The sequence below is a fragment of the Phoca vitulina genome, unplaced genomic scaffold, assembly GCF_004348235.1.
Source record: "Phoca vitulina isolate PV1807 unplaced genomic scaffold, GSC_HSeal_1.0 scaffold2, whole genome shotgun sequence".
In the NCBI taxonomy this organism is placed as follows: domain Eukaryota; kingdom Metazoa; phylum Chordata; class Mammalia; order Carnivora; family Phocidae; genus Phoca; species Phoca vitulina.
In genome coordinates, this window is record NW_022589705.1 from 3,788,437 (window position 1) to 3,804,503 (window position 16,067).

Here is a 16,067-nt window from a genome sequence, read left to right on the forward strand (position 1 = left end):
GTCATCCAAAGTTTTGATGAGTATTTTCGAAAGATATTTCCAGGGGAGTCCCTTAACCACTTCCTAAATACATTCTTTTTTTGTCTCTCCTTGCAGATGGCTGAACCCAGGCTTTCAGAAGGGAGAGCCACTGCCGGGACCCTCGTTGGGGGTGGGGGTGGGGGTGTCCCTGTGGACCTACCCTGTGCGGTGGGCGGTGCAGTCTCGGGGCCTGAAAAGGACTGCTGGGGAGGATGGTTTTATGGGTCTCTGTGAAGTGGGTATCTTTTCTCAAGTTCAAGGCTAGTCTTCCCACCTTTGGAAATTATACCCCCTGGCTTCTTCAGCTATCTTTGCCGTATCAGATAGCTCCTTTCCCCCTTATCTTCAAACTCACTTCAGTTCCAATGTCAGCGACCTGAAGAATCGCTCTTGACTACCCTCTCTCCTCCAAGCCCATCCTCCTAAGCTAGATTATGTACTCCTCCTACTATAGAGAACACACAATGCTTTCCTCTATTAGAGCATTTGTCACAATATTAAGCAGGCCAAGTCCCTCCCTAGATGAGGGCGGAGATTCTATTTTGATTTATGTATCTTTGAAGCTTTTTAGAGCTCTGGAAACAGTGGGTAGAAGTTCGATAAATGTGTGTGGAATATAATAACCATACTAATTATCTTATGCATCACATTCACATTTTCTAGTCCAGCTTCCTTCTGCTCCCTTCCAGCTCCATCTGGGCGACAGTTATAGCAAGGGCAGGAGAAGCTGGGAGGGGACGACTTGATCTGGAGTGGTGTGCAGAAAACATGCCCTTGGGCATTGTTAGAGACAGAAGCCACCTCAGTGGCAAATGAATAGGAAAGGTGAGCAGGGCTAGCTTGAGGTTTTGGTTGTGGTTGGGACAAGGCACATTGGCCAGAAATGTCCCAGGGAGATAGATCCGGGAATGACACGGCCATACTAGAGCTTGCCACACATCCCTGGCGGGCTGGAAGGCTGTGCACAAAAGCAGGGCAGTGCACACATTCAGGGGAGACCAGAGGGAGCCCTGGACATTCATACACATTCCTGGCTGAGTGTGAGGCCTTGCATACAGGCAAAACACACACAGGAGGGCCCTGGGTAAAAAGCTAGGGAAGACTTGTCAACTGCCTGAACACTGAAATGTGTTCCCCAACCTACACACAGATCCAGTGGCAAAGGGTGGAAGCCCTTACTGGCTAAAGGTATTTGAGTACAACTTTTGTTGTACAAATTATTGACTGATCTCCAAGCTATGCTGACACAGGGTTGGCTCCAGGAAGCCAGATCTAAAAATACAAACAAGATTTAGGGGCACCTGGGGGGCTCAGTCGGTGAAGCGTCTGCCTTCGGCTCAGGTCATGGTCCTGGGATGGAGCCCTGGTCGTCGGGCTCCTTGCTCCGCAGGGAGTCTGTTTCTCCTTCTCCCTCTCAAATAAATAAAAAATCTTTTAAAAAATAATAAAAAAATAAAAATATAAACAAGATTTAAAAATACAAAACTGAGCAGACACATCAGTGGCCAGGAAAGACAATCTCCACACAATTAGTCCAAGGAAATCACTAAACAAATAAAAAACAGCTGTAGCAACAACCACCTCCTCTTTGGGTGGAGAACAGATCAGAATCCAGAGTTGCTACAAAAATATATTACCTAAAATGTCCATTTTTCTCTCTCTCTCTCTTTTTTTAGGATTTTATTTATTTATTTGAGAGAGAGAGAGAGAGAGGAGAGAGGTAGAGGGGAGGAGCAGAGCAGGAGGGACAAGCCAGCTTCAGGCTGAGTGCGGAGCCTGATGTGGGGATCGATCCCACGGCCCTGAGATCAGGACCTGAGCTGAAATCAAGAGTTGGATGCTTAACTGACTGAGCTACCCAGGCGCCCCTAAAATGTCCATTTTTCTTTTTTTTTTTTAAATATGAGGACTTTTATCTTTTTTTTTTTTAAGATTTTATTTATTTATTTGAGAGAGAGAATGAGAGAGAGAGAGAGAGAGAGCACATGAGAGGGGTGAGGGTCAGAGGGAGAAGCAGACTCCCTGCTGAGCAGGGAGCCCGATGCGGGACTCGATCCAGGGACTCCAGGATCATGACCTGAGCCGAAGGCAGTCGCTTAACCAACTGAGCCACCCAGGCGCCCAAAATGTCCATTTTTCAATAAAAAATTGATATGCAAACAAACTTAAGAGTAAACTGTTATCAGGGAGTCAATAAATACTACCACTGCCCTTGACCGCTCCCCCCCATACCAGCAGCACCCCTTCTCCCCCACAGTTAGGACAACCAAACACGTCTTCCGACATTGCCAAAGGTCTCCTGGGGGGCGTAGGGCAAAACCACCCTGAGCTGAGAACCACTGCCCTAAAGCAACAGTAATCAACATAATGTGGTACTGACACAAGGAAAGACAATCAAAGATCAATGGAACAGTATTAAGAAGCCGGTAATAAAATCTTACATTTATGATCCATTGATATTTCACAAAGGTGTCAAAGCAATTTAATAGGGAAAGAGCAGTCTTTTCAATAAATAGTACTAGCATAATTACTCACATGCAACAATGACTTTAGACCCTTACCATACATACATGAGAAATTAACTCAAAATGGATCCTAGACCTAAATATCAGAGCTAAAATTATAAAACTTTTACAAGAAAACATAAGTCTAAAGTTTCTGTAACCTTGGATTAGGCAAGAAAAGGACAATCCAAAGAAGCAAACATTGATAAACTGCCCATTATCAAAATAAAAATATTTTGTATTTCAAAATACACCATTAAAAACGAAAAGACAAACCACAATGTTAAAGAAAATAAATACAGAATATATAAAGAGCTCTTACAGCTCAATAAGACAAACAATACTATTTTTTAAATGGGCAAAATATTTGAACAGAATTTTACAAAAGATAGAGGAATGGCTAATAGCATATATATTCAATCACTAGTCACTAGGGAAATGCAAATTAAAACTACACTGGGATACAACTTCACGCCCACTAAAATGGCTATTAAAAATGAGAGAGAATAGCAAGTGTTGGTGGGGATGTGGAGAAGCTGGTACTCTCACCCTTGTGCAGAGCTGGTGGGAATGTAGAAACAGTCAGTTTGGAAGACAATATAGTAGTTCCTTAAAGAGTTATACATAACTTTACCATATTACCCAGCAATTCCACTCCTAAGTATGTAACCTAGAGAAATGAAAACAGGGGCACCTGGGTGGCTCAGTCATTAAGCATCAGCTCAGGTCATGGTCCCAGGGTCCTGGGATCGAGTCCCACATCAGGCTCCCTGCTCAGCGGGAAGCCTGCTTCTCCCTCTCCCACTCCCCCTGCTTGTGTTCCCTCTCGCTGTGTCTCTCTCTGTCAAATAAATAAAATCTTAAAAAAAAGAGAGAGAAATGAAAACATATGTGCACACAAAGACTTGTCTGCAAATGTTCATAACAGCATTATTCACAATAGCCAAAAAGTGGAGACAATCCAAATGTTCATCAGTTGGTGTGTGGATAAACAAACTATGATATATCCATACAATGAAGTATTTCCAGCAACAAAAAGGAACACTCCTGATACTTGCTACAGCATAAAGCTTGAAAACGTTACACTAGGTTAAAGAAGCCAGAGGCAAAAGACCACATGTGAATGATGCCATGTGTATGTGTCCAGAAAAGGCAAATCTATAAGTAGATTAGTGGTTGTCGGAAGCCAGGATAGGAACGAAGATTGACTGCAAGTGGGCATGCTGGGTCTTTGTGGATAAGAGTGTTGTATGCCCTATAAGCTCACTCAGCATCCACTAGTTCCCACTTGCAGTGGGAAAGCCTGATGTAAATCACACCTCAAGAAAGCTGTTATTTTTTTAAACAAGCAAATATCAAAAAATTAATTCTTATATCCTTACCCCACAAAGATAACGGCCATTTTTAATCTACATTTTTTGCTGTGTGTTTTAGCAAAAAAAAAAAAAAAATGATTTCTATAGTTTTTAAACTGCTTGGTTAAAGGGGTGCCTGGGTGGCTCAGCCGTTACGCGACTGCCTTCAGCTCAGGTCATGATCCCAGAGTCCTGGGATCGAGCCCCGCATCGGGCTCCCTGCTCGGCAGGAAGCCTGCTTCTCCCTCTCCCACTCCCCCTGCTTGTGGTCCCTCTTTCACTGTGTCTCTCTCTCTCTGTCAAAATAAATAAAATCTTAAAAAAAAAACCTGCTTGGTTAAAATAAATAAACTGCTTGGTTCATATATATTATGAGCATATTTGTTTGTCGTTAAATTTTTTGTAACAAAACTGCACAAGTCTTATTTCATAGAATCATGAATGACAAAACTGGAAAACCATCTTAAAGATTATCTAATGCCTTCATTTTACCCCTTTTGATTTCAATTTCCTTATGTATATGGAGGTAGAACTAGATGGTTTTCTTGGCTCTTTTCTGACCTAACTGCCCTTCACCCCTTTTTCTTTTTTTCCTTAAGTAGGCTCCATGCCCTGCAGGGAGATGCTACAATGCGAAGCTTGAACTCATGACCCTGAGATCAAGACCTGAGCTGAGATCAAGAGTCGGACACTTAACCAACGGAGCCACCCAGGCACCCATGCCCTTCCCCTCTTTATTAAAAAAATTTTTCTATTCCTTTAGAAATGATTACTCTGATCTGCCAATAAAAATAATTAAAAACAGTAACAGAACTTGTGAGCTCATTTCAGGCCGGGTACATGGATTTTTCTCAAATGAAAATTCTCCTGAAAATCCTTTATTATTCTCTTTTTACCAACAAATGGTGATTTTCTTGGGGTTATGAAATTGAAATTTTTTTCTTGGAGGGGAAAGGGAGAACGAGTTTAATGGTTACAGAGATGCGCTGGAAGTGATGAGCAAGTTTTAGAAATAGTGATGATGCTTACACAACATCATTAAGGTAACCATTAATGCCAAGGCACCGTACCCTTAACACTGGTTAAAATAGCACATTTTAAATTTATCACAAAATTTTAAAAAATTGTGTTAGGTCAGCCAATGAGGTACAGTTTCATCTTGCCAATTCCACCTCAGTAAAGCTTTTAAAAAAAAGCATATGGCTTCCATGCTTCCTTAAAAACAGCTTTACTGAGATAGAATGGGCATAAGCAGGTGCAAACTTAAGCTGCATATGATTTGATATACGGTATATATTGTGCAATGATCAGCACAATAAACTTAGTTAACATACCCATCCTCTTACATACTTTCTGTGTGTGATGAGAACATTAAAACCTACTTTCTCAGAAAGTTTCAAGTATGTAATACAGACCTGTCAGCTGTAGTCACCATCTGTACATTACATCCCCAGAACTTACTCATCTTACAGAGCTTTGTGCCCCGTGGCCAGCACTTCCATCCCTCCACCTTCCAGTAACCACCAGTCTATGATGTTTCTGTGATGAACCCATTCTCTTAACGTGAATGCTATTTGCATGTTGACAATCTTTTGTAACCCAATAAAATAATGATGGAAATTGCAGGTATCTGGCAGACAGAGGCCCAGATTTTATCAAATCGGAGTCACCCAGAGATCCTTATTCTTTTATCTGGTCCTGTTTTCATTGTTCTTGAAAACGTAAGTCCACGATGAATTTTGATACGCCCGCAAGGTAAATTTCCTTGTTTAAAATTTTGATCAAGTTGAAATCCACTGTGCCGGAAAGAATGAGACACTGGTTGTAAATTAGCTGTTGCTTCAGGTTTTACCACTATCTTATTTGATGCCACATGGGCTCAAGGTTTTAAAAATCCTATGTCTTGGGACGCCTGGGTGGCTCAGTTGGTTAAGCGACTGCCTTCGGCTCAGGTCATGATCCTGGAGTCCCGGGATCGAGTCCCACATCGGGCTCCCTGCTGAGCAAGGAGTCTGCTTCTCCCTCTGACCCTCCCCTCTCTCATGTGCTCTCTCTCTCTCATTCTCTCTCTCAAATAAATAAAATCTAAAAAAATAAAAAATAAAAATAAAAATCCTATGTCTTTACAGTATTGATAGATTAAACCACTATCTATAGTCTAGCTGATCCTATTCCTCAGGCCCCCAAAGCCTGTCTTTGCTCAAGAATCAGGTCAGATTTTAATGTGACAGAATGAGATCCAGTGATTAAGGCAGGATTTAAGCTCGATGACCTCAGAGGTTGGACTGGGTCTTAGAGGTACCAGGCACAGTAACACTGTAAGATTGTCACATAGGTCTATAGTTAGTTTTCTCAAAATCAGATGGGATAAAAATTACCCTTTACAGGGGCGCCTGGGTGGCTCAGTTGGTTGAGCGTCTGACTCTTGATTTCAGCTCAGATCATGATCTCAGGATCCTGAGATTGAGCCCCGCACTGGGCTCCACACTCAGAGGGGAGTCTGCTTGAGATTCTCGTTCTTTCCTTCGGCCCCTCCCCTCCGCGTGCGCTCTCTCCAAAATAAAGAAATCTTTAAAAAAAATCAATAAACCAGTAAGTGTAAAGATTAGCTGAATCAAAAGAAATACTCTCTGAAGGTAGGAGACTGAAGACTACCAGTTATAAAAAAAAAGCCAAAGTTGTCATGTTAAGTAGGAAGATTGAACTCTGTTGCCATCAGTGGGTACAAATGAAGGATAAACAAAGACTTTCACTTAAGGAACACCTTTATTTGATCTTTAATATACAATATTACCTTTAATTTATAAAAATTACATATGGAGGACATGACTGGAAATCAGTTCAAGAGCGGCCAGTGGGTACCGATCTAGGAGGTTATACTTACCCCACTTACTAGTTTAGGGAAAAATTTTATCAGTGAATTTGAGACCAGTGAGATTGAGGAATGGCATTACAATTTCCAAATCTAGTAATTAAAACGGGGGATACTTTATTTAATTAATCCAACAAAAACTAATTTGTTTTCTAAGAAATAATTTTTCTCAAGAGCGAGCTGAACTTATCTCCACGGAGTGTCCTGGTAAGCAATTTGCCATAGAATTCTGTAGCATTCAATAGCAGCAAGACGTTTGCGATTAAAATCTTGTGCATATTAACACGTATAGATGTGGGTTTCTGTGTTTGTGTGCTCACACTTACACCCACACCGAACTGAAGCCCTCTGCATATGCTGGACCTAGAAAGGCAGCTCATTTACAGGGCTCCCCTCCTCTAGAATTTCCAAAAAGAAAGAAATACCTATTTGATACACTTCTTAGTGAAAAATCTCTCTCAGTCACGATGACTGGTACACTGCAACGTATATACTAGTAATATGGTGTCGTGTAACTTTGAGTAATTTCACCAGTGCTGCTGGGTTCAAGCAAAGTTTAAAAGAGATTAGCTGTTCAACAGTGGAAATGTAAGGCTGACGTTGAGGGATGCTTTAATTTAAATATGATGCATATTGACATTCTGAAATAATGCGATGGACTTGTAAAGGATTTGAGGCAAGCTATGCAGTAAGAGAAAAGGGAACTCTCCTTTTGGATGTATCTTTTCTCTGCACTCAGATTTAGGCTGTTCTCGAGGTAAGAGAGGCAGGACCATTCTGCAGTCTGAAAAAGGAATAGTGGCTGCCAAATGGCAAATGAGGCACATACCCCATTTTCTGTTGCTTCAAATTTTTCAAGAGATTGGTTTTTGCAGCACGAAGGTTAAAGATTCTATCATATTCTCATTGTAGGGATCTGAGAGTACTCAAGTGGAAGAGTTTTGCAGTCCCAGCAAGCCAGAGTCCTGGTCCAAAGATCAACGAGCAGGCAGAACCTGGAGAGACTCAATATTTTGACACCACAGAGACCCTCCTTTTTATATGGGGAGTCTGGAATTGTGGCATTAAATGACAAGGCAAGGAAACTGGCTGAGAGAATACCCCCCAAACAACAACAAAAAATGCCATTTTCATGACAGTTGTATCAGATTGGAACCTGAACAGACTCCAGAAGAGTAGATCTATTTTCAAGACAACAAAGTATATAGCTTTAGGTTACACAAATCCATACAATCATACATACACACCATCTTTTTGCTTTGAAAATGAATTACGTAACTCAAACACAGAGAAAAGATGCTGATCAGAGATTACATAAGGGTCTTACAGAAATTAAACTTGCGATAAAAGGTTAACAACTATGACCCATGGGCCAAATCCAGCTCTCCATGCTTTTGTAAATAAAGTTTTATTGGAACACAGCCACACCCCTTCATTTACATATCGTCTATGCCAGCTTTCATGGTCCAATGGCAGAACTGAGTAGTAGAGATAGGACACTGTATGATGCACAAAGCCTAAAATATTTATTATCTGGCCCTTTACAGAAAAGCTTGCTGACCCATTATATAGATCAAAGAATGTTTCCATCATGATCTGAATGAGCTGAAGTAACAGAAAATCATCTTCACCTGTGTTCTTGAACCAGAAAAGTACATTAAAATATCTCCAGATCATATTTGGCTAACTCAACCATTCTGCTTACAATCCGTGTAGCCAGAACTAGTTAACAACTGTGTTTGTGTTTGTTAACAAACACAGACGGTATTTAAAATCTCTGTGAATAATTGTATTTATGTATATATCTACGTAGAGAACAGATAAGATATGAGCTAGCCAATTTGAAGGTAAGGAGACCTAAAGAAAAATAAGAACTCAAAATATGATTACTAGAAACTTGTTATTTGGAACTTAGAAATATTTTAGTATATTTTTCTTTATATTTAACAGCATGGGACCATGAGCAGGACCCTTAGCAGAGCAAGAACAATTTACAACTGCAGATCTTACCCATGACTTACATGACAAAATTTTTTGAATATAAAATAACCAGCATTTCTATAAAACACTAATTTTTAATTATATAATTAAAGTGATATAGCAAAAGAATGTTTTTATTTCTAAAGTAAATATTTTAGTCAAAGTTGCATCAGAAGTCAAGTATTTCTTTGACATTTTCCAAGAGACTTTAGTTATTAACTACAATTATAGCTGTTAGTATTATATAGTAACACATTGCTTAAAATATATTATAAACCATTTCTTTTCCTCTTTAATTTAAATGAAATATAAAATTAAGGATTTTGTAACATAATCCATACTGGAAAACATTTAAAATGGTATGAATTACTCTTACACAGAAAATGCCACTGGAATCACAAATGTTCTAATGCTTGAGAGTGCATGCCTAGCACAATGCTCGCTCGGCACGTATTAGGGACTCCATGTTTGTTCACTCATTCTCTCATTCACTCGTGCATTCATTCACAGAAATCCAGGCGGAAGGAGAAACTGCATAACGAGAACGGCAAGCACAATCTTTTATCAACAAATCTGTAGCTCGGACAAAGACTTTGGCAAAGGAGAGTGGAGATGAGAAGCCAATGGTCACAGTTCCCAACTGCTTGGTTACGATCTACCAAGGGCAGCCCAGGGGTGCCTCAGCTGACGTCACAGAGAATGAGGGTCAACATCCACAAGAGGAACACATTCCTCCAATATCCAGGCTTCACCCTTACATATGAACATCTGCTCAAGGACGGGTGTAAGTGGGTGTCAGGTACAGAACAGCACATACATGCAACCCACCAGAAAGCAAGAACCCTCTGACTGGGGTCTTGTTTTTCTGCAGAGATGACTTTTTGGTTAGGGCCGCATTCGCTTGGCTTTAACAACTTCAAACCGGTTTCAACAAAAAAGTGTGATTCTAAAATTCTAAGAGAGAAATGTAGAAGGTAGAGGGGTGTTCAACATCTCTATTTTTCTTTCCTTTTATGCACCAACTGATCTATCTACTCAGCACATTTGTGCCAAAGGCACAAAGGGAGGTGTCAGCTCTCTGATGAGGCACCTGGAAAGGAGCATCTCTAGGTTCTTTGTGAAGATCTTATACGTGAAATGAGTATTTTAACCTGAGTAATAGGTCTACAAAATGCAAAGGATGGTAAGGGACAGAAGGAAGTAAATACTCTTGGAAACTAAGTAAATATGGGATAAGGACTGATCCTAGAGGAAATAATTTTAAAAATCTGTAAAAACAAAACAAAACATGACACTGGCAAGTCATTTGTAGCTGACTTTAATTGCCTTTGGTATTCAGAGAAAAAAAACAATGGAAGCATTGTGATAAGCACTAGTCTTCTTTCATCACAGGGAAGGGAGCGGGTGGTGAAGATGACCCTTCCTCTGCCCCTGTCAGATTCTTCGCTTGTGTGAGAACTGGCCATGCTCGGACATCTCTCTGCCTCCTCTTAAGCCCCAGTCAGCCCAGAGACAGAAACCGAGCACTTGTGGGTGGGGGCTCTGTCTTCTCCTTCCTTGAGAGGCTCCTGGGAGACCAAGAAGGCCCCTTTACTCTGCACTCTTCTGAACAAAGTGCGCGTGGGCGCACGGCCGGCTACCCAGTGGCTCTTTGCTACCTCAAGTTGTTCACACTTTTTAGTGACTCATAAGCGGGCTTGCACTATTTTTAGGAGGAAGGCTAACATGTTTTTGAGAACAAAATACTCTTCCTTTCTCAAGTTAGTCATCTATCCTTCTCATTTAAAAATTTTTATTTTTCAAGTAGTAAAAGATATTACAATTTCAAAATGTGTGCTAAAATTTAACTCTCTTAAAAACTTAAATAATGCACTGGCTCCACATTCTTATTTTCTAGGTATACTGAAAACGCTGGGGATCATTTGCTAAATTGTGAGGACTGTCTGACTCTTGGTGGCGTAAGATGATAACCCGTAGAAAATACTTAATTATATTAATTTATTAAATCTTTTCTCCAATTTAAATCTACTAAATGCTAAAAGGTTAAACAGAAAAGCTATCAAAATAAGAAAATATGCCTTCAGAATCCAAGGTGGGCTTCTTCCCCAAACACTGTTCACGAAATCTTCAAATTCAGAGTAAATATCAGACTAATTACACTGCTCCCAACTTTTATTGTCAATGGAAGCTGTTTGTATTAAATGTAAAGAAGAAAAAGTGTCTTGCACTGTGATGTGAATTTAAGGGACAGAAAATTTATAAGCATATTTATCTTACAATACAGTTCTTGATAAAATTTAAGTTCTTCCCCCCAAATATAAAGAAATAGTAATTTCTTTAAAAATAAATATCACTGTAAAATCTATTGATGGTAAGAGAAACTCCCTTAGATATATCCCAAATTTAGTTAATATGATTAATTATACATTTTTTTTTTTTTTTGCTAAAAATTATTTTGAAGCTGTTCTTTGGATTTCTATAAATACCCTTGCAGAAAAAAAAGCTGAATTTTATTTTTTACATAAAATATTTGTGAAAAGTTCACTCATCTGATGAGAGAATAAATAAAGGATCCCCTGTTCCCATTCCAGATAGAATGTTTAAGCAAGTTTCACTGTATTTTGTTTTTTGATTTAATAGGCTGTAAAAGAAATTTGGGTAAATTCAGAGCTGCATAATAGTATAGTGAATTTTGCCAAGCTACATAAAGTCGTAAGTTGAGGGATTTTACTAAATTTATAACAAGGCTAAAGTGGATAAAATTCACTTGGTAGATTCGCTGGTTTGGAAAAAAAAAATCTCCTCCCAACAAAACCAAGGCTTTCTCTTAGAACAGGTTTCAAGGCGACAAACTGCAGCGTTTCCCCCACTTTTGGTCATGCTACCACACTAGACTGATCAACATGCACAAAATCCCAAACCCAGGCTCATAAGTAGTGGTTATGATAAATAGCAGTTTCAATGATTCCATATGGAGACAAAGACTTGAAGAGTATTCTTTGTGAGATCATGCCCCCAGAGAAAATTAAATTTAACCAAGAAATTTCAATGGAATACACTGGGATCTGAAATGGTTGCCAGTCTGGTCATCCAGTGGGGAACTAGAAACTGAGACAGGGACAGGTACTTGGGTTTTTTTCCAGTCTTCATTGCTCTTGACGCAGTTCCACCATTCTTTTGTGTTAGTTCCTTCCATTATTAAAAATGGAGAAAAGGGGGAGAAACGATGATAAGTAAATATTTGATTTGAAAGCTGCTCCGCTTTGTAAGGAACACATATATAATTGGTTCCAAAGGCCATCTCTCACTCCCACAAGGTGCTCCACATTCTTGGCTTATTCTTAGGCAGTCTAGACTCCAGATTCCAGGACTCTAAAAACAATATAGTAGTAACAGGCAAAATTTCCCATGTGACCATCTCTTTAAGAATCCAAGCATACCAGGTCTTTGTCTTACATAATACCAGAATATATTTTGGTCAGGTATAAAATGGAATCATTTCAAAGTTGAGATATCTACAAGTTGAAAAGTCCTGTGGGGCATAGTCATGTCACCCTGCCATGGTGACTTATGAGGTCCAGGTTTCCCAAAGCCCCCTCTCCAGACTAATTTCTGTAGTAGTCCATGTAAACAAAACACAGGTGAGAATGGTCTTTCTGGAGCTGCTTTCATCGAACAGCAGGATTTCCTGAAAGTGTGGTGTTGGCTAAATGTAACACGGGCAGAGGATGAGCCTCTGTATTGAATACCCAGTGGTCTAAAGGTAAAAGGTCATCACTGGAGAACAGCAGATACAAATATCTGAAAATAGAAGGGAGAGAAATGAGCTTCAGTTAGAATTCAACAAGATCAAGTGATCTAGTCACAGTGGCAGAGGAAACGAATAACCTACTTTAAACAGCTTTGATGAAAAACACATCACAGAATGAAACTCACTCACATGATCTAAAACATAATAACGTGTTCTAGAATAGTGCAGTGCGTAAGAAAATCCAGGGAGATGCACAACTAGACTTCTGATGTAAGAGAGTTAACAAAGTCCGCATACCTGTTGGAAGCACACGGGACAAGGTTGTAAAATGGCATAAAACAAACCACTTCATGATTTTTCACAGACATTCTTTTAAAAGTCACATATTAAGATCAATCATCTATTTTGGCAGCTTACAGAGCTCAGAGTACAAGTACGAATTGATTAATTCACATTTATTAACAGACACTGAAGGAAATAACTAGTATATTATCTGGACCTAGCAAGGACTTTTATATACTGACACTTGAGTAGTTTTTGCAGTTCTTCCAGCAGGTAATGCCAACTGTTTAATGAAGGTTTCAGAACACTATGGATTAATAGGAGGTCTAAGAATTTCATGACTGCTCTCCATAGGTAACAGCATTGTTTATATGAAGGCAAGGATTCCCGACCTCTCTATGGGCACTGCAAGCCACGGTGGTCACTCAGAAATCAACAGTGACAGAGTTGACACAAACAGTAACTGTGACCTATAATGTTGGGCATATTCCAATCTAAATTCTATGAAAGGGGTCTTCAAGGTGAGCATAAGAAAACCAACTCCAGAGAATCGGGAAATCTGGGTTCTAACTCTTCATTAGGATTTGGTGAAGAACTCCTTTACCATGACTTTGCTGAAATTTCTTTATCTTAAAAATAGGCACATTAATATCTTTTCTGATTACCATTACAGTTCTTAGATGAGCAAGTAAAAACAGACAGTCCTGAGGTAAATGGGGACTGCCTGTTAACCTTATAACTGGTAAAGCTGGAATGGAGAGTAACAGGGCTTCCAACCTCACTCCCTGACCCTAGACCTTGAGACCTGCTTGACTCGAAATTTATCCACCACGTCATGGGCAGAGAAGTTGGAACTGAAAAAACAGACTTGGCTGGATGTAGCAAGAGACTGCTGGGTCTGCTTACTGTAGGGAGACCAGAAGCACAAGCTCTTGGAGTTCTGGGCACAAACGTGTCCGAAAGCGCTATGTTCTGTGCAATCCCATGTCTCTTGGTTAAATGTGGGCTGATGGATCAGGCTTGCTCTAATTTCATCACTTCTTGAGAGAGAAGTGAGTGAAGGAACAGTGAGAGAAAATTCAAGAGTTTCCCACAAAATGATTCCTTTCCGTGGGGGATGCTATGGAAGTACTTGATGTAAACACAAACATTATAAAAATCAAGAAAATAATGAATGTGGAAGTTTTAGATAACAAAAAGGGACATTAGTTTTAGGTTTTTTAGGAATATTATTTTTAAACCATTTTTAAAAAGGGTCCTAATTAAGGGTGCCTGGGTGGCTCAGTCAGTTGATCCTCGGACTCTTGGCTTCAGCTTGGGTTGTGATCTCGGGGTCATGGGATCAAGCCCCATGTTGGGCTCTGTGCTCACCACAGTCTGCTTGTCCCTCTCCCTCTGCTCCTCCCCCCACTCTCTAAAATAAAATAATAAAAGGAACCTAATTAAATACTACTATAGTGGGTTGAACAGTGTGTGCCCACCTCCCCCATTCACGTCCATCTGGAGGCTCAGAATGTGACCTTATTTAGAGATAGGGTCTTTGGGGATATCATCAGTCAGGATCTTGAGATGAAATCATCTTGGATTTAGGGCCTACCCTAAATCCAGTAACTTGTAATTTACAGGAGAAAGGAGAGGGAGATTTGGGCCCAGAGGCACACAGGGAGGAGGGTCACACGCAGCCAGAGACAAGGATTAAAGCTATATTGCTACACGCCAAGGAACACCTTCAGATGGAATGGACTTCAGACTTCAGGCCTCCAGAATTAAGAGAAAATAAATTTGTTAGCCATCAAGTTTGTGATAACTGGTTAAGGCAGCCCTAGGAACTAATACAGCTTCCACCCCCAACCTCCAGGATACCTCTAGACCTTTACCGCTGCTGCTTGGTCCAACGGGTCTGAAGCAAGACTAGAGAGCAGGGGTTAGCCATACGGGGACACACACACACACACACACACACACACACACACACACACTCTCTCTCTCTCTCTCTCTCCCATAAACACACATATACCACACACTCTCACACAAACGCACATACACTCACAGAAACACACGTACTCACACACACACACCACACACACAAATTTATAACAAAATCAATGCTTGAAATTAAAGTAATATAGCTAAACAATTCTTTTTAATTTTGGATTACACATTCAGAAGAGGATGTTGAGGACGTGGTATACTGTTACTGATTTAAGATTCTTTTTTTTTTTATTTTTTTATTGTTATGTTAATCCCCATACATTACATCATTAGTTTTAGATATAGTGTTCCATGATTCATTGTTTGTGCATAACACCCAGTGCTCCATGCAGAACGTGCCCTCCTCAATACCCATCACCAGCCTAACCCATCCTCCCAACCCCCTCCCCTCTAGAACCCTCAGTTTGTTTTTCAGAGTCCATTGTCTCTCATGGTTCTTCTCCCCCTCCGATTTCCCCCCCTTCATTCTTCCCCTCCTGCTACATTCTTCTTCTTCTTTTTTTCTTTCTTAACATATATTGCATTATTTGTTTCAGAGGTACAGATCTGAGATTCAATAGTCTTGCACAATTCACAGCGCTTACCAGAACACATACCCTCCCCAGTGTCCATCACCCAGTCACCCCATCCCTCCCACCCCACCCCCCACTCCAGCAACCCTTAGTTTGTTTCCTGAGATTAAGAATTCCTCATATCAGTGAGGTCATATGATACACATCTTTCTCTGTTCGACTTATTTCGCTCAGCATAATACCCTCCAGTTCCATCCACGTCGTTGCAAATGGCAAGATCTTATTCCTTTTGATGGCTGCATAATATTCCATTGTATATATCTACCACATCTTCTTTATCCATTCATCTGTTGATGGACATCTTGGCTCTTTCCACAGTTTGGCTATTGTGGACATTGCTGCTATAAACATCGGGGTGCACGTAGCCTTTCGGGTCCCTACTTTTGTATCTTTGGGGTAAATACCCAGTAGTGCAATTGCTGGATCATATGGTAGCTCTATTTTCAACTTTTTGAGGAACCTCCATACTGTTTTCCAGAGCGGCTGCACCAGCTTGCATTCCCACCAACAGTGTAGGAGGGTTCCCCTTTCTCCGCATCCCCGCCAACATCTGTCGTTTCCTGACTTGTTAATTTTAGCCATTCTGACTGGTGTGAGGTGGTATCTCATTGAGGTTTTGATTTGGATTTCCCTGATGCCGAGCGCTATTGAACACTTTTTCATGTGTCTGTTGGCCATTTGGATGTCTTCTTTGGAAAAATGTCTGTTCATGTCTTCTGCCCATTTCTTGATTGGATT

At 40.3% G+C, this 16,067-nt stretch overlaps 1 protein-coding gene across 3 annotated transcripts in view; it reads right to left on the reverse strand.

The window, feature by feature from the left end:
- Positions 1–6,620: 6,620 nt before the first annotated feature.
- Positions 6,621–16,067, reverse strand: part of MAN1A2 (mannosidase alpha class 1A member 2) — a 234,765-nt gene continuing 225,318 nt past the window's right edge. For 2 of the 3 annotated variants that reach the window (XM_032420671.1, XM_032420653.1), the window contains exon 13: positions 6,621–12,533. In XM_032420671.1, the coding sequence (XP_032276562.1) occupies positions 12,401–12,533 (133 nt within the window). In that variant the 3' untranslated portion in view covers positions 6,621–12,400. Of the gene's footprint in view, positions 12,534–12,697; positions 12,781–16,067 lie in introns of those variants that run through there. The other variant, XM_032420663.1, reaches the window with a different exon arrangement.